The 22,615-nt window shown below is 39.9% G+C and overlaps 2 protein-coding genes across 3 annotated transcripts in view; both read right to left on the bottom strand.

The window, feature by feature from the left end:
• grm6b (glutamate receptor, metabotropic 6b) overlaps positions 1 to 14,519 on the bottom strand; it is a 32,066-nt gene extending 17,547 nt beyond the window's left edge. Inside the window, exons 1-2 of one of the 2 annotated variants that reach the window (XM_047347642.1) lie at positions 11,721 to 14,519; positions 1,708 to 2,270 (exon numbers count right to left, since the gene is read on the bottom strand). In XM_047347642.1, the coding sequence (XP_047203598.1) occupies positions 1,708 to 2,214 (507 nt within the window). In that variant the 5' untranslated portion in view covers positions 2,215 to 2,270; positions 11,721 to 14,519. The remainder of the gene's footprint in view (positions 1 to 1,707; positions 2,271 to 11,720) is intronic. The other variant, XM_047347643.1, reaches the window with a different exon arrangement.
• A 164-nt stretch (positions 14,520 to 14,683) lies between these two features.
• Positions 14,684 to 22,394, bottom strand: comtb (catechol-O-methyltransferase b). The gene is made up of 6 exons (XM_047347436.1): positions 22,196 to 22,394; positions 20,971 to 21,142; positions 15,584 to 15,701; positions 15,295 to 15,488; positions 15,086 to 15,217; positions 14,684 to 15,000 (listed from the first exon to the last, which is right to left on the bottom strand). The coding sequence occupies exons 2-6, from the start codon at positions 21,139 to 21,141 to the stop codon at positions 14,821 to 14,823; spliced, it is 795 nt and encodes a 264-aa protein (XP_047203392.1). The 5' UTR covers position 21,142; positions 22,196 to 22,394; the 3' UTR covers positions 14,684 to 14,820.
• Positions 22,395 to 22,615: the final 221 nt, after the last annotated feature.

Here is a 22,615-nt window from a genome sequence, read left to right as displayed (position 1 = left end):
GTTAAGTTTAAAAGATCACAAAGTAGTGAACAGCTATCAACTGAAATAAAATGTTAAATGGTTTATGACATTTTTGGTAATTAAATCTGTGGGCAGATGTGAGGAATGCATGACTACTTTTTGCCCTTTTAACACATTTTCCCACTTGAGTTGTAGATGGCTACAGCTCCCGTAGAGTTACCATGGACCTTGTGGCTGCTTCTGTATTAAATGCTCCCCTTGCGCTGGGCTGTCAGTTTAGCTAGAAGGTCATGTCTTGGTAGATTTGCAGTTGTTTCTATAGTCTTTACATGTTCAGATGATAGATCTGACAGTGCACCGTGAGATCCCCAAAGCTTGGCCTAATAATGGTGTTGTTCACTAATGTTCTCTAATAAACCTCTGAGCCCTTCAGAGAACAGCTAGATTTATTCTGAGAATAAAATATTTCAATAGGTGGCTTCTGAGGGCAATTACTTGCAGAGGGTTTTATTTAGGGGTAGCATAGTAAAGAGGGCTGAATATAAAAGCACATCACTGTTTTCAGAATTCATCTACAAATATATTTTTAAAACCACGTGTCATTTTTATTTTGCTTCACATTTATTCACTATTTTGTGTTGGTCTTTCATTTAAAGTCCAAATGCAATACAATGAAGCCTATGATTTTAGTGTTGTAACTGGGTATCAGTAGTTTTGCAAAGCTCGGTAGTCTATTTCATATTTACAGCACAACTGAATATTACAAAATAGTGGACATGTAACACAAATTAGGCAACAGAATCCATCAATTTTTGCTTTACAGCCCTGTTATTTAGTCGAGTTTACATCGTATCAGACTTTGTAGCTTAAATAAGTGTCACTGCACAGCAGATCTAAAAATATTCACTTTGTGCAGTTCAAAAGGCAGCAGACCCGGTGAGAACCCACGCATGCACGGGGAGAAAATGCAAACTCCACGCAGAAAGACCACAGGCCAAGAGTTGAACCCATGACCTTCTCACTGCTAGGCAACAGTGCTACCAACTGTGCCACCGTGCAGCAAGACACACATTACAGTGACTTATTTTTAATGCCAGCAGAAATTAATTAACAGTTGATGTGATTTTTGAAATGAATAGAAACCAAATCAGTGTTTTTATTGCAAATGTTTAGTGACCGTTTGGAACATGCATAGGTAGATACTTAACCCTGTTAACTGAAAGTGGTTTCTAAATGTGTTTTCCAAAAAAAAAAAAAACCTTCTTATGGTGCTGAACTGATAAAGGTAGCTAAATCAAAAGATAGAGATGTTAGAAAATAATTCTGGTAATTTTTAGAGCAGTTATTATTCAACCCACTAAATCTTAAAATAAACTGAAAACATGGGAAACAATTTTCCCTACTTGTTGCATTAGGGGTTTATCACAGGCTTCAGTGGGAAAGATTTTCAGGTTTGTATTTTGCTTGGCTAAGCTTTAGAAATACCACAGAAAGCTTCCATTTTAAAGTGTCCTGAGTTTGGAGGAACCCATCTCTGTAACAATCTTGGGACCCATCTAAAATATCTTTAGCCCCGCCCTAAAACAGATCTACGGCCCTGCCTCACATGCCTTTCTGTTTCCATTTTTGTAAACAGTTTATGACTTCCATCTTTCTCGGCCTACTTTCCTAAAAGATGAGCAATTACAAATATTCAACCATTTCCCTTAATTAGTAAAGAGTGGTTGTACAGAAGAAAAATCTCACCGCAAAGAGTCTGAGCACGTTGGCCACCATGATAGACACCGAGCTGCCTGATGCTCCGATCACTCCGACCACCCTCTCTGGTTTGGGGATGATGGGGGGCTCTCCATTAGAACAGCGCACATCTGAGTTGTCCTTCTGGATGAGGGCCTGGACAAAGGTGAGTGACTGCTCCAGGGCGTAGGTGTCTCTGGAGCATGTGTCTAGGATCCGGGCTCCAAGAGTGATGTTGGGCAGCAGGTCGGGGTCATTGTTGATCTGGTCCAAGGCATACAGCATGGCTTCCAAGCGATGGATTCCCTTTTCTCTCTTGATCTCACCACAGGGGATTCCAGCAGGCCCTCTGGAGTGCACTGGGAAGAGCCCACCCAGGGTGATGTCTCCCTCGATTTTGATAGATTGAGGCTGGGTGTCCTGCTGCACTAAAACAGGACTCAAGCCCACCAGCAGAACCCAAAGTACATGAAGCCATCTGTGGTAATTAAACAACAAACAGGCCTCTGATATCATGATGATGACCAGCAGAGGTACTGACAGCACCAGGCCACTCCTTCTACCTTTGGCACCTGACGGCAGAAAACCAGAACAATTTAGATAATCTTAAGGTTTTTTTTGCCCCACCGATGTATTCACTGGATGTTCTGAAAAAGTCAAAGCATTGAGAAATGGCTGTTGACCTAGTAGACAAGAATGTTAAAAACAAACTGATCTTGTTGTGTACATAGTGAAAATATTCATACTCCTGAACCGTTTTCACATTTGGACCAACTTCATATTGGGATTTTTCATTGTCCAATGGGCTAAACCCTCCCTCCTACTTCCCTGTTTGTGAGTGGATTGCTCAATTGAGCCCTCCATCCAACGAGTCTGGACTTCCCTAAACTTGAAAGGTCTTACTAAGCGGGTTTACTGAAAGTTCTGTTTAAGCTGGTGTCGGGAAATGACACGCCTAACCTCTAACAGCCTACATCCAAAAGTCTCGCCCTTCTTTAACTGGTGGTCTGGACAACAGCCCACAGCAGTTATCCACTCCTCGACAGTCACTTCGATTAACGGCTGCTCATTCCCTAATATTACAACTGGCACTTGGTACATGGGTTAGGTTAGTTATTGTGACTCCGCACGAGCCCCAAGGTTGCTGTTTTAACAAGTTTGGCTTAAGACAGCCTATAAAAACCTCCTAAAATCTCTTAGAACCAGGCAACAAGGCTTTTTACCACCAACGAAAAACCAAAAATAAGGTGACTCAAATAATTGACTGTCCACAATAAATGTAGAATTCTTATATGCTTTCTTCAATTAGTAATGCTCTTGCAGGGGTCAATAACAGCTTAAATTCAGCAATGCATAATAATAAAAGAAATGAATCAATCAACTTAACCTGTCTTTTCTTAAGGCTGAAACTAGTGAGTTTAGAGAGGTTTTGAAGACAGAGGATGGCCTGCCATCCTCACTGTACTCTTCAGGTACATTCTCTTTGTCATCATCTTGCATGGCTTGCATCTTTTCTTTCTGATCTCTGATTCATAATCTTTCAACCTTGCAGTGGCCCTGGCAGTAGGGTTTGTGAGGTACCCGTTCAGTCCAGACACATTGGCAACCATCTTGACAATCGGGTCATATTTTTCGGATGGACTTTACAGTGAGACCAGTTTCCCCAGTCCCCACAGATTAAGGAACCTTGTCCACCAACGTAACCATCGACTAATGTCTTCCTTCTTCTGGCTGGCCTTGGGGCATGGCATCACGACCAGTCTGTTTCCATGCTTTATCTCTGAACAGTTGTATGTGTCATGTCTTTGGAGGTGGTTTGTTAGCTGACTCACTAGTGTTTCTTATGATTGCTCTTGGTTGAAACTGAGGAACATTTTCTTTACTGATGAAGTCCATGTTGAATATCCGTCCCCAACTAGCAGCGCCTCAGTAGCGATGCGGTGTAGCTCTAATCGTGTTGATGTCGGTTGTTCTGTTGACGGGAGCGGCCCTTCAGCTCCCCGCTCCGTTAGTATCTACATTTCAATGTCTTCGTCCATCTGTGTCTTTGTCGTCTCAAGTTGTTTATCTCTAAAGCCTCTCGAGATACCTTCAAGTCGGGATAGGTTCAGACTATATGGCTACTAGCTTTACTGTCTGGGTCTGGTCAGTCTACCCTTAATAAAGCCCTATCCTCACCTGCACGCTATGCAGTTACTGCGTTGGTTGTGACTGACGGTCTTATTAGTCACAGACAACCTTACTCCCTTTCAGGCTGTCAATCCAGGGTGCTCAAGCAGAGACGTCCTTCTCCTGAGCTCCCTTCTTCTGGGGCCCCTTATCTCTCGTCAGGGTCCCTGTTCGGTCACCACCTTTCGTTGTCCAATGAGCTAACCCACAGCAGTCATCCACTCCTCGACAGTCACTTCTGTTAATGGCTGCTCATTCCCTAATATTACAACTTGCATTTGGTACATTGGTTAGGTTAATTTTAGTGATTCGGCCCGGGCCCCAAGGGTGCTATTTAAACAAGTTTGGCTTAAGACAATCTATAAAAAACTTCTAAAATATCTTAGAACCAGGCAACAAGACTTTTTACCACCAACAAAAAACCAAAAATAAGGTGACTCAAATAATTGACTGTCCACAATTTATCTAGAATTCTTATTTGCTTTCTTCAACTAGTAACGCTGTTGCAGGGGTCGGTAACAGCTTAAATTCAGCAACGCATAATAATTTCAATAACAGAAATGAATCAATCAACTTAACCTGTCTTTCCCTAAGGCTGAAACTAGTGAGTTTAGAGAGGCTTTGAAGACGGAGGCTCATCCATGCACCCGATTTGGATGTTTCTTTGGGAAACGAGCACATTTCTTGAAGAAAGGCAACTTAATCTTCAGTTTTCTTCCTCTGAGTGAACAGGCACTGATGCTCCAGGTTTCGATGGTCAAACAGGAACTTTGTTATCATATGTCTCAGAAGACAGTAGTTTCCAGAGGCTGAAGAGTTGAAAGAAATCCTAGAGGTATCACTGGGGTTGATTCAGGACTTCCAGAAGCCTTAAACTTAGAGCAATCAGTTGTTCACCAATCAAGTTCACTTCAGTTGTCTGGGTAAAAAGGAAATACAGGTCCTTCTCAAAATATTAGCATATTGTGATAAAGTTCATTATTTTCCATAATGTAATGATGAAAATTTAACATTCATATATTTTAGATTCATTGCACACTAACTGAAATATTTCAGGTCTTTTATTGTCTTAATACGGATGATTTTGGCATAGAGCTCATGAAAACCCAAAATTCCTATCTCACAAAATTAGCATATTTCATCCGACCAATAAAAGAAAAGTGTTTTTAATACAAAAAACGTCAACCTTCAAATAATCATGTACAGTTATGCACTCAATACTTGGTCTGGAATCCTTTTGCAGAAATGACTGCTTCAATGCGGCGTGGTATGGAGGCAATCAGCCTGTGGCACTGCTGAGGTCTTATGGAGGCCCAGGATGCTTCGATAGTGGCCTTTAGCTCATCCAGAGTGTTGGGTCTTGAGTCTCTCAACGTTCTCTTCACAATATCCCACAGATTCTCTATGGGGTTCAGGTCAGGAGAGTTGGCAGGCCAATTGAGCACAGTGATACCATGGTCAGTAAACCATTTACCAGTGGTTTTGGCACTGTGAGCAGGTGCCAGGTCATGCTGAAAAATGAAATCTTCATCTCCATAAAGCTTTTCAGCAGATGGAAGCATGAAGTGCTCCAAAATCTTCTGATAGCTAGCTGCATTGACCCTGCCCTTGATAAAACACAGTGGACCAACACCAGCAGCTGACACGGCACCCCAGACCATCACTGACTGTGGGTACTTGACACTGGACTTCTGGCATTTTGGCATTTCCTTCTCCCCAGTCTTCCTCCAGACTCTGGCACCTTGATTTCCGAATGACATGCAGAATTTGCTTTCATCCGAAAAAAGTACTTTGGACCACTGAGCAACAGTCCAGTGCTGCTTCTCTGTAGCCCAGGTCAGGCGCTTCTGCCGCTGTTTCTGGTTCAAAAGTGGCTTGACCTGGGGAATGCGGCACCTGTAGCCCATTTCCTGCACACGCCTGTGCACGGTGGCTCTGGATGTTTCTACTCCAGACTCGGTCCACTGCTTCCGCAGGTCCCCCGAGGTCTGGAATCGGCCCTTCTCCACAATCTTCCTCAGGGTCCGGTCACCTCTTCTCGTTGTGCAGCGTTTTCTGCCACACTTTTTCCTTCCCCCAGACTTCCCACTGAGGTGCCTTGATACAGCACTCTGGGAACAGCCTGTTCGTTCAGAAATTTCTTTCTGTGTCTTACCCTCTTGCTTGAGGGTGTCAATAGTGGCCTTCTGGACAGCAGTCAGGTCGGCAGTCTTACCCATGATTGGGGTTTTGAGTGATGAACCAGGCTGGGAGTTTTAAAGGCCTCAGGAATCTTTTGCAGGTGTTTAGAGTTAACTCGTTGATTCAGATGATTAGGTTCATAGCTCGTTTAGAGACCCTTTTAATGATATGCTAATTTTGTGAGATAGGAATTTTGGGTTTTCATGAGCTGTATGCCAAAATCATCCGTATTAAGACAATAAAAGACCTGAAATATTTCAGTTAGTGTGCAATGAATCTAAAATATATGAATGTTAAATTTTCATCATGACATTATGGAAAATAATGAACTTTATCACAATATGCTAATATTTTGAGAAGGACCTGTAGATGAAATCAGATTCTCAATTTCGAGGCACAGTCCTTTCAGGGCACACGGGTTGATCAGCTGGGCTGTGTCTCTGGTCCTCTGCTTCATCTGTAGCGTCTTTCTCCGTCCGTTCTTGTTCGCTGGTCTTCTGCGAGGAAACAACCAACTAGTTCCTCTATTCTTGCCCATTTTATAGAGCATTTCCACCAAACTCTTTGTGCCCTTTGGCCAGCGGTTGTTGCCATTGCTGTCCCATTGGTCACCCGTCAAATAAGGGGATCTTTTCTCTGGAATTTCCCCAGACGTGTGCATATCAGACATCCCATCATCACCTCAGTCCTGAGCTGTCTGCTGACCTCTCCTCTGATCTGTGCCCTCACTTCAGCCATCAGTCTTGTACTGTAAGCTATGGCTATCACTTCCCCGATTTCTGAACGTCTGCTCTATTCCTGTCTCACTCAACACTACGCTTCCTCTTAAACAGAGGCTTTAATTCTTACGTCGGTGCTGCTCAAACTTTTAGTTACAGCCTTTACTTCATTTACAGTTTAAAACCATTACTTCAACTTCATCCTTTCTTATTCATACATTACAACTGATAAGCATTATTTCTCTTTCATATATAGTTGATTAATAACCTTTAAACCTTCATGCTTTTTAATCATCAGTTCACAATCATACTTTGATCACATTACTATTTATATGTGTTTTAACGTGATAAACAAAGATCACTCATTTCATTTAATACTTGTAGAAAATAGAAAATCATCATACATCATTTCTTTGGTTACACTTGTAGTTTATACAGTGAGGAAAATAAGTATTTGAACACCCTGCGACTTTGCAAGTTCTCCCACTTGAAATTTTCATCTTAAGTGCATGTCCACTGTAAGAGACATAATCTAAAAAAATCCAGAAATCACAATGTATGATTTTTTTAATAATGTATTTGTGTGTTACTGCTGCAAATACGTATTTGAACACCTGTGAGATCCATGTTAATATTTGGTACAGTAGCCTTTGTTTGCAATTACAGAGGTCAAACGTTTCCTGTAGTTTTTCACCAGGTTTGCACAAACTGCAGCAGGGATTTTGGCCCATTCCTCCATACAGATCTTCTCCAGATCAGCCAGGTTTCTGGGCTGTCGCTTAGAAACACAGAGTTTGAACTCCCTCCAAAGATTTTCTATTGGGTTTAGGTCTGGAGACTGGCTAGGCCACTCCAGAACCTTGACATGCTTCTTACAGAGCCACTCCTTGGTTATCCTGGCTGTGTGCTTCTGGTCATTGTCATGTTGGAAGACCCAGCCACGACCCATCTCCAATGCTCTAACTGAAGGAAGGAGGTTGTTCCCCAAAATCTCGCAATTCATGACCCCGGTCATCCTCTCCTTAATACAGTGCGGTCGTCCTATCCCATGTGCAGAAAAACACCCCCAAAGCATGATGCTTCCACCCCCATGCTTCACAGTAAGGAAGGTGTTTTTGGGATGGTACTCATCATTCTTCATCCTCCAAACACGGCGAGTGGAATTAAGACCAAAAAGTTCTATTTTGGTCTCATCTGACCACAGAACTTTCTCCCATGACTCCTCTGGATCATCCAAATGATCATGGGCAAAGTGTTCAGACGGGCCTGAACGTGTGCTGATTTAAGCTGGGGAACCTTCCGTGCCACGCATGACTTTAAACTATGACGTCTTAGTGTATTACCCACAGTAACCTTGGAAACAGAGGTTCCAGCTCTCTTCAGGTCATTAACCAGCTCCTCCTGTAGTTATGGACTGATTCCTCACCTTTCTTAGGATCATTGATGCGCCACGAGGTGAGATCTTGCATGGAGCCCCAGTCCGAGGGAGATTGACAGTCATGTTTAGCTTCTTCCATTTTCTAATAATTGCTCCAACAGTTGATCTTTTTTCACCAAGCCGCTTGGCAATTGCTCCGTAGCCCTTTCCAGCCTTGTGGAAGTCTACAATTTTGTCTCTGGTGTCTTTGAACAGCTCTTTGGTCTTAGCCATGTCAGTAGTTAGTCTTACTGATTGTGTGGGGTGGACAGGTGTTTTTATGCAACTAATGACCTCAAACAGGTGCTTCTAATTTAGAACAATAAGTGGAGTGGAGTTAGACTTTTTAGAGGGGGACTAACAGGTCTTTGAGGGCCAGAATGTTTGCTGATTGGCAGGTGTTCAAATACTTATTTGCACCAGTAACACAAAAATACATTATTAAAAAATTATACACTGTGATTTCCGGATTTGTTTTTTAGATTATGTCTCTCACAGTGGACATGCACCCAAGATGACAATTTCAGACCCCTCCATGATTTCTAAGTGGTAGAACTTGCAAAGTCTCTGCAAAAGACAAGACAGTTAATAAATGACTCCATTCAGGCCTGTCCAGTCTTTTAGTCCCAGAATGTGAGAATTTACTTATTTTACATTTTATTGATTCAACTGTGAGCATTTAATAAATGTTGCATGGGTTACATGGAAAGATCTCACCTTATTTTGACAGATTTTACGTGATAGACCAACACACACAGTACATAATTATGAAGTAAAAGAAAAATGAGAAATGGTTTTCAAACATTTTTGAAAATAAAACCCTGCAATGTTTGGTGTGCATTTGTATTTAGCCCCTGACTCTGTAATTTGCAGTCCAATTGGCTGCAGACAAAGCTGCAAGTCTTTTGGGTTATACCTATACCAGATTTACACATGTAACTGGAATTTTAGCTCATTCTTTTTTGCAGAATAGTTCAAGCTCAGGGAGACTGTATGAGTATCTGTGAACAGCTTCAAGTCTTGCAACAGGTTCTCAATTGGATTTAGGTCTGTATTTTGACTGGGCCATTACAACACATAAGTACAGTGCTGTGAAGAAGTTTTAGGCAGGTGTGAAAATATGCTATAAACAAAGAACGCTTTCAAAAATGGAAGCGTTAATCATTTATTTTCATCAATCACCAAAACGCACTGAATGAACAAAAGAGAAATCTAAATCAAATCAATATTTGGTGTGACCACGCTTTGCCTTCAAAACAGCATCAGTTCTTCTAGGTAAACTTGTACACAGTTTTTGAAGGAATTTGGCTGGTAGGTTGTTCCAAACATCCTGGAGAACTAACCACAGATCTTCTGTGGATGGAGGCTTTCTCACATCCTTCTGTCTCTTCATGTAATCCCAGACACACTCCATGATGTTGAGATCAGGGCTCTGTGGGGGCCATACCAACCCTTCTAGTAATTATTGTTCTTCTTTACGCTGAAGATATTTCTTATGACTTCGGCTGTGTGATTGGGTTCACTCATTTCGCATTTTGTAAATTGATAAAAATAAGCAATCATCATTTATATTTCTGAAAGCGTTCTTTGTTTACAGCATTTTTTCACACCTGCCTAAAAGTTTTGCACAGTACTGTATATTTTGATCTAAACCATCCAACTGTAGCTCTGACTGTATGTTTGCTCTCATTGTCCAGGCCTTCAGCTTAGATGGACAACTATGTCTTGCAGTTGTGCCACAGTTTTTCTCTTTGGGATAAAGGACTTAACAGTTCTCTGTTAAGTCCAGTGCTTGGGATGTTGTTTTCACCCTACTTTCTCCCTGGTCTGTCTGTTATGTTCTTTGGAAGATGCTGTTTGTTCACTAATGTTCTCTAACAAACCTCTAAGGCCTTCACAGAACAATTGGATGTATACTGAGATTTAATTAGGCTGACAGTATTTACTAATTAGGTTACATCTGAAAGCAAATGATTAAACTTTGTTTTATTTAGGGTTATCAAAGGGAAATAGATAAATACAAATGTACAACACATTTTTTATGAAAAATATGTTTAAAACCACATTATATTTTCCTTCCACCTCACAATTCTACACAATATTAAGTTGGGCTACCAGATGAAATCCCAATAAAATACAACAAGGTTTGCATTTTAAAGAGGGACAAAAGGTACAACGGTTCAAGAGGTATGAATAGTTTTGCCAGGCACTTTATGCCCCAGTATTAAGCTGCAATCAATTTACTGTAGAGGATCTTACTAATGCATAGCCATCGGTGCAGTATTTGAAGAATAGGTCTTCGTCGTTGAGTGTTCAGAAACAGAACTCCTCATTAAAGGGACCCACTGTTACAGTAAACACAGATAATCCTCACACCATGAGCAGCAAAATCAGTTTTTTTCATTAAATGCAAATTGAACAATTTGGCTAAGAGGAAATCTAAACAGGCCCCTGAAGATCACCTCATTTATTCCATCCCTGCAGCCAAATATGGTGACTACAGCGCCGTTCTGTTTTGTGCAGCAAAGAGTGAAAGATTAGTCAGCACAGAGAGAGATATGGATTCAGAAAGCATGCAGCAATAATAGAAATATTCTCCATCAGGTTCAGAATCCCAGGCTTGTGCAATTGTCAACATTTCTGTAAGGCACCAACACGAAAAAGCTGCCAAAAAGTCAAGGTGTGACCCAGAAATTGAACCTCAATATAATTTCAAATCACTGGAGTAACCTGAAAGTAGGTATGCACGAACATGGCCAGTTTAACCTCCAGGTGAATGTTTCTACCATGAAGAGCAAAATAACTCAGGCCTATTATTTATACTGACGTGTTTAATTCCTACAAAACACAACATTTCATTGCTGAATTTAGGAGCTGTGATTATGTGGTCCTATTAATTTAGGGTCTAACATTTGTTTTTGTGCTTTACCTCTGAGCTAAGAAAACATACAAAAAAGGCAAAATAAATGCATAAAAAAGTGAAGTTTAAAAACGCTGAGTTTTTAGACAACATGGAAGGATGACACAGGGTGAATGCTGGAAGCTTTTATCATGTAGAGCTGAGAGCCGATGATGGAAAACATGATAAATTTTGCAAAACCAGAAAACATCACATAACCTGTTAGATAGAGCATTTCATGCCTTAAAAGTCAAACCAGGTTAATTATATCTGCATGAGAAGAACAAACAAAATCCACAGCTATCTGTGGAGCTTGGAGCTTTTTCTGGGTATTCTTCATTCCAAGGAGATTTGAAACCATTTAATCTTTCCACATTAAAATTCTAACAGAGCTATCCCTTTTTTTTCCGCATGGAGAAAACGTTTTTTTTTTAGACATATTTAAATATATGTCTTGTTTCATATTGATATTGTTAGTAATACTTGAAATAAAATATACATGTTTTTGTTTATTATTTGAGTTGAATACATTGAAATCAATTGCAAAAAGACAGAAACACAACACAGTCTTTGCAGACACCTTGCTTTTGGAGTATACCACCACATATGAGTTGTATAACGTAATGACATGTCTTACCTGCCCATTCTTCATGGACCAGTCTTCATTTTATCCATCACATGAAATTCTCCAGGCAGGCCTCCAACCATGGTCCAGATATTTTGGACTGCACCTAGTCTCAAGGTTCCGTCATCTCAGATTGTCTGCTTTGCACAATTTAAAACAACTAAAAACAAAAACAAGTTATAAAAAGAAACTAATGTAATTTACAAAGACTAAATAAAGAAGACTCTAGAGTCTTTAGGGTATGGTATCCTGGCAGAAGCAGAGAGAAGTGCAACATTACAGCATGAGAATCTACAAATCACTGCCAAATCCCTTAAAAGCTCTCCCTCTGCCGTTTTTCAGCCGTGTGCGTCTCTGTCCAGTGCAGTCACTCCTCCCTCCCTCTCTCTGGTGAACCCTTGCCTCGCTCGCTCTCTCAGCGCACTAATGGCCTCAGATTGGGATTATCATGCAGTCGTCTGTGAAGAAAGCACTAGGTGGACAAGCTCATACTTTTTTTTTTCTCATGCAGCTGCAGCAAAAACCCTCCTCCCGCTCCATCACTTTCAGAGATTAGATGCAAAGCGATTTGCTCTCACACAGACACACCAACAAAGCACATCCACCCACTATCACGACCCTGTCAACACAGACGCAAAAGCAAAGAATATCTGAGAACAGCATAGGTTTGTGCACCACAGAATGTAGCTGGGTTAGGTTTTCCAATTGACCTGAGTTGATGCTCTGACAAAAGCAGCTCCCAGATCAGTTAGCAGCTTCTCTGTCTATTAGAAGTTTGAATAAAGGATCATTACCACCGTGTGCTTAATTAAGACACACACCACATACAGCATCAAGTATTCAGATAGAAATGCCTTGCAAAAATATTCATACCCGGTTGAACTTTTTCACTTTTTGTTAAGTTATAACTACAAGCATCTATGTATTTTACTGGGAGTTTATGTGATACACTAATACTACATCCAGCATAAGGAGAAAATACAAATATAAATTTTAAAAGTTTGGCATGCTTTTAAATCAGCTGCCCTGAGTTAATATTTCATAGAACCACGTTTCAATCATTGTCCGACTGGAAGGAGAGCCTTAACCCCCCTGCCTCAAGCCTTTTGCAGCCTCTAACAGGGTTTCTTTCAGGATTGCCCTGCATTTAACTCCATCCATCTTCTTCCTGCTAACTTTGACCAGCTTCGCTGAAAAAGTAAAGCGTCCCACAGCCTGATGCTGGAACTTCCATATTTAACTGTGGGTATTGTGTGTTCAGGCTGTTGTGCAGTATTAGTTTTCTGCCACGCATAGTATTTAGCATGCAGACAAGAAAGTTCTATTTTGTTCTTTTCGGACCCAGGCAACATTTGTGTGTTCCCTACATGGCTTATGGAAAATCTTAAACAGGACTTCTTATGACTTTCTTTCAACAATAGCTTTCACTCTTCCATAAAGGCCAGATATGCATGGTGCAAAACTCATGGCTGTGTCATCAACAGCTTCTCCCACCTGAGCAGTGGATCCCTGCAGCTCCAGCAGTTACCATTGGGCCTCTTGGCTGCTTTTCTAATTAATGAACTGCTTTGTCCCTTGGTCTTCATGAGGCTGTTTGTTCTTTAATGTTCTCCAACAAACTTCTAAGGCTTTAACATAGCAGCTGTAAACTGAGATTAAATTACACAAAGCTGCACTATATTTACTATTTTTACCTGAGGGGTTTCAGAGTAAACTGGGGATAAAACTAGGGTTGGGTATTGAGTCAACTGGAACTGGGACTAACATTCCGATTCTCCTGGATTCGTTCAAATTTTTTAAATTTCAAGTTATAGTTTCGATACCCAGTCTGCTGACCGGAAGAAGTGTTGAACACCAACGAAGAAGAATATACTGAAGAATCCACTGAAGTGTGGCTTAATTTTAATAAAAGAAATGACCAGTTGGCTCAGGTCAACACTTCCAATAAGATTATATCATACAACGGAGGGTGCAACAGCAACATGATAAAACACCTCCGGATTCATGGTGTAGACGTAACAAAGTGCCCTGTCTTTGAAGTGCAGCTCCGCTGCCTTTTCTTCTGACATACAGCTTAGCATCTCACTGCAGTCAGAATCAGGTAAGTAAAACAATAAAATCCGTCTTATATCAACACTGAGGCAGCAAACAGGTCATACTTGCCCTAAAATGGTGGGTCATCTTAAATACAAATTCCCAGCTAACATTAGCCAATGTATTTTTCATAGATAAACATCCTGAAGTTGTTACCATTAGCCAGGCAGTTGACCAGAGACCACCAGTGCTACTCTGGTCACCATAACATTCAAAGGAAAAATGTCGGTGCAACAAATTGAAGACTGACACATAGAGGTTAGAACATATATTCTGAAAAGGTTGTATCCCTTTTCAGATGTGGAATCACCAACATTTAGGTTAGTTCAACAATAACAACAATAGAGCTAATAAATAGTCCACCAGAATTGAAGCGAGGAATCGTAACCGTTTCAATTCAAACGATGCCCAACCCTAGTTAATATGAATGCACTTCACACTTTAGATTTTAATTTCTAAGAACAATGTGAAAACGCTATATCCTTCACTTCCACTTTAAAGTTATGTGCCTCTCTGTTGGTCTGTCATGTACAATCCCAATAAAATACAATGAATTATAAAATTACAAAATGTGAAAACGTTCAAGGGATATAAAGATTTCTGCATAGCACTGTACATTCAAATTCAAAAATACTTTATTAATCCCAAAGGGAAATTAAATGTTGTTGTAGCTCATTATGAAGGTTTCCTCAAAGAGCCGTTGTAGATGCTGATGGCTGTGGGCAGGAAGGATCTCCTGTAGTGCTCTGTCTTACAGCAGATCTGAAGAAGCCTCTGACTGAAGACACTCTGTTGTTGTAGGACAGAGTGTCTTCAGTCAGAGGCTTCTTCAGATCTGCATCATGCAGCCTTGAGTCTCAAAAAGAAAACAATACAAAATGTTTTTATTTCATGTTATTTTTATTTTCAAGTTAACAAATTCATTACATTAGAAAAAGAGAAGGAATTTCTTATTTTAAGTCATCAATGATCCCAAAATAAAGAAGGTCTAAAGTATATGAGTGTAAAACATGAAAATCTACCCTAAGAAAACAGATTTCTCCAAGCCATCTTCCACTTTGGTGTACTCCAGGTGAGATCTGAAGTACTGGCTTTTATACCGGGGGCTGTTACGAATGTACTCAAGGTAGTCAGGAGTTCCAGGGCAGATAACATTATCTGCCAATAGGATGCTGCCTTTCCTGAGGAGGCCACACTCCTAAAAAAAAAAAGAAAACAAAAACCATGTCATGACAGAAAGAACGTGATAAGTTTAATCTGTACAAGTGTCACAACAAACTTGCCTCCATCAGCTTTGTGTCAGGGAGGTAGCGATCTTTCCAGTGATCCAAGAAAACCAAATCAAATGTTTCTATCCCAAATTTCTCTTTCATTTTGGGGATCCAGTCACCAGATGCTCCGTCAACTAACTGAACCTAAAGAGAGGAAACACACTGCTATATGACCCCAAAAATATAATGGTTCTCAGTTTGTTTCAGGCATCAGGCTTTACCTTATCTTCCAATCCTGCCCAAGCGATCACCTGGCGAGCGATTGCAGCGTAGTCCGGGTTAAATTCAAGGGTGATGAGCTTGGCATTAGAAGGCAGCAGGCTGGCGATGCGCACTGTGGAGTAGCCACAGTAGGTTCCCAGCTCCAGCACCGTCGCTGGGTTTACTTCAGTCACCACAGAGTCAAGAATGCACCCTGACGTCAAAAGAGGGAACAAAAAGTATCAAAAAGCAAGCTAAGGCAAATATTTGTCTCATAGAAATAACTGTTATAAACTAAAAAGTCACTACCTTTCTCATCCCCCACATTCATGGCCCACTCCTTCTGTCGGCAGAACTGATCGATGGCTTTGACCACGCTGCGAGGGTCTCCTCTTGTGGCATTCTTCTGTACTGCAGCCAACATCCGCTGCAGGGAGCAATGGAAAAAAATAACAGGACCATTTTCATTTCTAAAAGGTCAGTAAAGTTTTGTTATCCCAGTGATGCAAAACACAACATTTGGATTAGCACGGATCTTCTTATATTTCAGTGGGGTTTCTCCTCCTTTATTCGAATTATTGTCTAAAGAAGACAGGCCAACGAGAGCAGTAACAACCTTAAGAGTAATATTAGTTAATACTTTAACTTTACAGCACAATGTCAGCTGATTTAGGAGAACATAACCTGAATGTTTGCCTAATATTGTTGTAATATTTCACATACACTACCGGTCCAAAGCTTTAGAACGCCTTTCTCATTTAATGATTTTCTTTGTGTTTATTACTATTTACATTGTACATAGATTCTCACAGAAGGCATCAAAACTGTGAAAGAAAACATATGCAATTATGCAGCGGAAAATTGTAAAAGAACTTTAAATATGTTTTTATGTTAGATTCCTTAAAGTAGCCGCCCTTTGCTGTGATGACTGAAATATTAACCTTTTGCCGTCTCTCAATGAACTTCTTGGAAGTTCTTTCAAGACTCTTTGGAAAACCATTTCAGGTGACCACCTCATGAAGCTCATGGAGAAAATGCCAAGAGATCAAAGAAGACATCAAAGCAAAAGGTGGCTATTTGGAAGAATCTAAAATATAAAAATGTTCCTTCTGTCACAATGAGGTTTGAGGGCGGACCAAAGTGCAGACAAGAGCTGGGCAGCAGCCTGTTGTAAAAGGTTTTAGCTTTATTTCCAGATGTTTTCAAAAGAAACCAAACAAGGCACTGCAGATACAAACAAAGTCCTGATCCAAAAACCTACAAGAAGTTCTGCAGGCACATGAAAAAAACTCAGCACGAATACATGGGTTGAGAACGGGGCATGACAAACACAAGGAACCAGCAACAATGACACAAAACCAACTAATATACTGAGGGATAACAAAGGCAGGTAATCAGAGAAAACAGGGAATAGGTGTGACAAGGAGGCAGAAGGAACAGGTGAAACAAATACAAAGGCTGAGTAACTAATAAACAATAAACAGAAACACAAACCAAGCAAACCTATAGACAAAGATAAATAATCAAATGGGGAATAAGAAAACTAGAATAATCATGACTAAAGTAAACAGAGAAACTAGAGGGAACATAGGAACAACAATAACAACCTCAGAACAAACAAAGAACCCATAAAGAAAACCTGAATACAAAAGTAAACAAACTTAACCACACTGACTGAATTAACTGGAAAGGAAACGGAAAAATAAACTAGTAAACAAGAAGAGTGCAAAGGAACAAATAATAAAACACAATTAAACATAAAGATACTAAAGAGAAATAAAACTAGAGAATCCAGGGAAGACCAAGAACTATAATAATTATAATAATAATAATGATAATAAACCATACAAAGTCATAAGAAAACAACCATAAAATAACTTAAGAAGTAAAGTAAACACTAGGAGGCGGAAGAGGAGCAAAGAAAACATGATACAAAAACCAAAATAGAAAAATCTAAGCAAAAGGTAAACAAACACAAAGCCACAAACAGAGTCCAAAAATGTAACTCCGTGACATAGTTATTTCACAGTTTTTGTTTACTACATAATTCCACATGTGGTCATTCACAGTTTTGTTGCCTTTGGTTAGAATATTCAATGTACATAGTCATGAAAATAAAGAGACCCATTAAGTGAGAAGGTGTATCTAAAACCTTTGACTGGCAGTGTATATAGGATTTTTTTTAATTACCTCACGATATTTTTGCTGCTGCTGCTGCACACTGCCCAATCAGCTGGCCACCTCTGTGACCTGCACATCAGTTTCATGTTATGTAACTAATCCCTGTTCCTGATGGAGGGATTTTTAGAGCATTCTAAGAATTTCTCCTGGGCAAATGTACATGCTGTTAAACTTTATGTGAATATCCATAATGATTATACAAAACCGCTAATCCATTGCCAATAATTTAGGGATTCAAACCACAACAGTTTCAGTCTGCATCTCTGACTTGTGGGCTATGTCAATACAAAACCCCCAACACACAGGCAGCATTCGAGACTAAGAGTACTAATCTGACATTAAATATTACATATTATGCTTCAAGTTGCTCGTGACAAACCATCCACGAAGTAACAATGTATACTGAACTGTGTACACAGTATTTAGTGAGCATTAAAAAAGACAGAGCTGCTGTTATTAAACAAGATGGGATTTTATTTAAGTGTGTGAGTTGATGATGAATGTTTGAATTGTTTTACAGTGTACACACCACATTATCAGTGTTTTGTTGTCCTTTGACCCTTAAAACCCAGCTCTCTGTTCTGTAGCTTTCTCTTTTTTGCTGTCAACATTTCCTAATAAGATTAGTGCATAATCAATATTCACCAATATGCTGTATTCTAATGACATCAGTTATTTTTTTTAAAGTGCACATATGTATTTTTATTTAAGACATCTAAGGCTATAACACCATTGTATTGTCATTGTGTTCATTATGACCTCTTGTTTTTCAAATATTTAGTCCATGCGAACATTTTGTCAATTCTAGTAAAATACTATAAGTCAAAGAATAAATCCTACATAACATGTAAAACTGATTAGAAGCTTCCATGTGTCTGCAACATTTTGATTCCACGTTTATGCAAAGAAAACCTTCTGACAGCTCTTGGTTCTCTTGGACAAATCTATAGATCATTTGTGGCCATCTGAACAAGCAACATGGCTTAGTAAAACACCACTAAACATCAATGCCTATTTGAAGGATTACCATTGAAATAAATGCACAGTGCAGACATTCCTGGTCCCCTGAGGGTCAGATCCAATACGTTTAGGGATCCCATGATTCTTCTTTTTAAAAGCTTTAACTAAATGGGTCTTGACAAGAACTGATTGGAACATCTGGCAACGAGATTAAGTTGTTCAGAGCACTATTCTTTGTTGTTCCTGATTACGACATGTGCAACTTGATTTTCAGAACAAGTTGTGCATTTTTAATATAAATAGACAATGCAGGGATCTGCTACTCCTTTGACCCACTATACTGTACGAAGTATTAAAGTAAACTTTGTGTTTTAAGAGAACAACGCTCTTACAGTAGAACCACTGGACGCTATCAGAGTTGAATAAATATAAGAGGTGGGAATAAAGACAAATTTATTGACCAGCCGAGATCTAGAAGAACACTACAACTGTAATCTACAGTTACCAAAGATTAACATACTTTAGATACTGTAATGCATCGCTGTGATCTTCAGTTTAGGCCTAAGATGACACCTAAATTAAAAAGCTTACATTCATAAAAAGCTCAAAAAAACATTTTGTTAGCTCACATCAGTGAGCACATTTTGACACCAAATGTAATTGAAATTATTTAACCCTACAATACAAACATGTTTAAACAAGATCCAAACTCCCTGAGGTTCTTTCTGGGCCTGTGTTCAATCAGGACCACTGAGCATAAGACTTCATAAGAGCAAATGGTATGAGTTAGGATAACTCCAGCAAGACACCTATATCAGTTGAACCTGGCTTACTGATACTGACAAGGTTGGAAGTAAGGTTTCATGCCGCTAATGTCTAATGTCGAAGGTGGACTGGAGCCTTAAGAAGGCTCAGATGACCAAACAGCAGGCTCAGCAGATCTCTGTAGTTTTGCTGAGCCTGCTGAGCCCAAGAATTGTTTTCTTAGCGGACAGGAGGGGATCCCAGCAAGGCCTTCTCCTGTTGAAGCTCAACCAGCCTAATGTTAATGATTATCTTGACATGGTGAGTTTAATCTCAGCAGCTGCTTTTTTTGTTTTCTTTGTTTCCCTCATATTTGATCATTTAGGTTCACTCTGAACTACAAGGTGATTTTAGTAGGCAGAGATGTTTTTGCACCATTAAAGCTAAACTCTAGTGATCCAAAAGATCAATATTTCACTTGTTGGCATAATTGTATGAAGAGTTCCTTGAAAAAGTATTCATATCTCTCAAACGTTTTCACATATTGTCCCTTCACATCCACAAAGATGAATCTATTTTATTGAGACTTTATGTGTGAGACCAATAGAAAGTGCTGAGTAACTGTGGGTTGTTAGGAAAAGAATACATCAAGAGAAGCTTAAGACGTGTGATTAGAAATCAGGAAACTTTACTCTAACAAATCAGAGTCCACTTGTGTGCATTTTAAATCAGTATAAATCCAGCTGTTCTTTAAAGCCCTCAGAGGTTTGTTAAAGAATGCCAGTGAACAAAAGAAAATCTGAAGACCAATTAACATACTAAACAGGTAAAGATAGAGTTGTGGAGAGATTTATGGCAGGGTTCAGTTACAACATAATATATATTCATATGCATGCATATATATTAATATTGAATGCTGTTCAATCCACCCTACGAAACTGGATTTGCATATGGCCCAACTCCAAACATACTAAGACATGACAATCCACCTAAGAAGCCGAGAGGCCCTCTGGATTTGCTGCAAAGATCCATAGCTCAGGTGGGAGAATATGTTGACAACTATTAGTTGTCCACTCAACAAATCTGGCCTTTATGCAAACTGGAGGAATGGCACTGTTAAAAGAAAGCCATAAGAATTCTTATTTAAAGCTTGCCACAAGTCATGCAAGGCTCACAGCAAACACATTGAAAGGTCAATTTTGGTCAGATGAGACTAACATTGACCTTTTTCGTCTACATGCTATATGTGATGGAAACTAACACTGCACATCACCCTAAACACACCACCTGCACAGTGAAACATTGTGGTGGGAGCATCATGCTGTGGTGTTGCTTTTCATCTGCAGGGACATAAAAGCTGATCACAGTTGAGGGGAAGGTGGATGGGGCTAAACAGAAAATAATCCTGGAGGGGAACCTATTTGAGGCAGGAAACCACTAGTCCAGGCCTAAATGCCATTAAGAATCAGTGGAAGACTTAAAAATGTTTGTCCATAGACCTTCATCCAATCTCATTGACCTTGGACTGTTGTAGAAAGGAGAATGGGCAAACATTTGAGTCAATAGGTCTGTAAAGCTGGCCAAGATGTAATGTTTTCCTTTCACTTAAAAGGGATATAAATATTTTTTATTATTTTTTATTTTATTTTTATTATTACTGCCATATGATTAGGTGATGGGATAAATACATAAACCAGGTAATTTGGAGTGTTTATTGTAGTAGTCAGTGAGCGGATGTGGACACACTGTTTTTGAGTTTGTGATGCTATTGAGCACGTATAATGTGTTATCTGAGCTTGTGAAAGGCACACCTGAGGACGTGTGGTCTGGGTCAGTGTGTTGAGCAATCCTTCCACAATAACATCATGCCAAATAAGCACGAGTCCTGCATGATACTGCACCACAGCGGGGATCACCCATCTGTACAGTGCATACAGCAGAGCTGCCCCACCAGTGCAACTGTAAAGGAGAGTCAGCCACATCCTGCAACCAAGAAAGAGAGCATAATTAGTAAGGCATTAGTATAGTGTGTAGTGTTGAATTATTAAGAGACAGTGATAAATGAATTGCAGGCACCATGCAAACATCTGCAGGAGAAAGATCAAAGTGCTCTCATGTCTCCCCTCACCCTACCTGTCCCTTTGTATTTAGATAATGAGATGGGTGTTTACTGTGCAGAGTACAATACAGTATCAGCTCCTGGTGTTGCCGCCGCGTCCAAACTGAACACCCACACACAGACGCAATAAGATAAAATCGAACTAAGGAAATTATCTAATATCAGCAGCAATAAACTGTGACAAAACAGTGCTTTGTAAGCAGCTTTCCCACCCTCAGAAGCTGTTAATCTGCATGGAGAGCCTGTGCAAAGATAAAACAGGGAAGGAAAAGGAGCAGAGAAAGAGGAGAAAAAGCACAGCTTGAATCTTAAATAGAACTCATTCCTTGTGGAAGCAATGGGGAGAGCAGCTGAAAAAGGCTACCTTGAAGTAATAATGCAGCTGTGAAAGCTTGATGGTAGTTGAGGTAATCCCTTTTGATTTACAGTTTGAGTTGCATGGCAACCAGCTGGGGGTTAAGAGCTGTGTCACCAAAGGCAGAGACCCAAGACTTTAACATTTACTCAGGCTTCCTCTGAACATAGCAAACTCAAATACTGACCCGAACTGGTACATTTTAGCAGTTAAAACAGAAAACTAGCCTTTTTTAATTATTAATCGTGATGCAACATTTACCTTATAACTCCTCTAACATAAAGCAATAAAATGCAGAGACAGCAAGACTGTTTAAGGTATATTAAAGACCACATTGCTCGTGCAACAAGATCGCAAGAGGACATGTAATCTTTAATCTGCACAATTGCACAACACCACAAGCACACATTTCTGAAAGAAGGAGACATGTACCGAGGCTGAACTATGGCCCCTTTCAGCTAACCACGAGCAGAACAAGGGGAACGAAGTCTTCTGAGTAATTATTATATAACTCATGTCTTCTTAAAGGGCCTTTCCTTACAATCTAAAAGAAGAGACTTACACATGCAGGCAGGTGGTATTCCCTGTCCCCTTCTCACCTCTCGTCGCTGCTCGAGGGAAATGTGAGTTTTTTTAAAAGCTGGACATATGCCTGCGTTTACATGAAACTAACTCCTCCCTCTTCTCCCTTCCATCCCCCTACGCAGAGCTGAGCTGAATGCGGGCATGCAAGGAATGTGCAGCTTACTGAAATCCTTTAAAAAAAACATGTACAGAAGTATTTTTTGCCTTATTTTTAGACTAAAGAGAAAATCTTTTCAATGTAGATAACCTGTTTCCTCTTAAATGCTTTGGTCTTTTCTCCACAATTAAGCTGCTGTCACAGACGGTCAATTGTTTTCCAACATATAGACTCCTATTTTAAAAATGTATTAATCCCTGAAAGGTTTTTGGAGCAGTTTGAGTAAATCAGTTTTTACTT

Source organism: Girardinichthys multiradiatus, chromosome 20 (assembly GCF_021462225.1).
Source record: "Girardinichthys multiradiatus isolate DD_20200921_A chromosome 20, DD_fGirMul_XY1, whole genome shotgun sequence".
Lineage (NCBI taxonomy): Eukaryota > Metazoa > Chordata > Actinopteri > Cyprinodontiformes > Goodeidae > Girardinichthys > Girardinichthys multiradiatus.
This window is presented reverse-complemented; position numbering and strand designations above follow the sequence as displayed.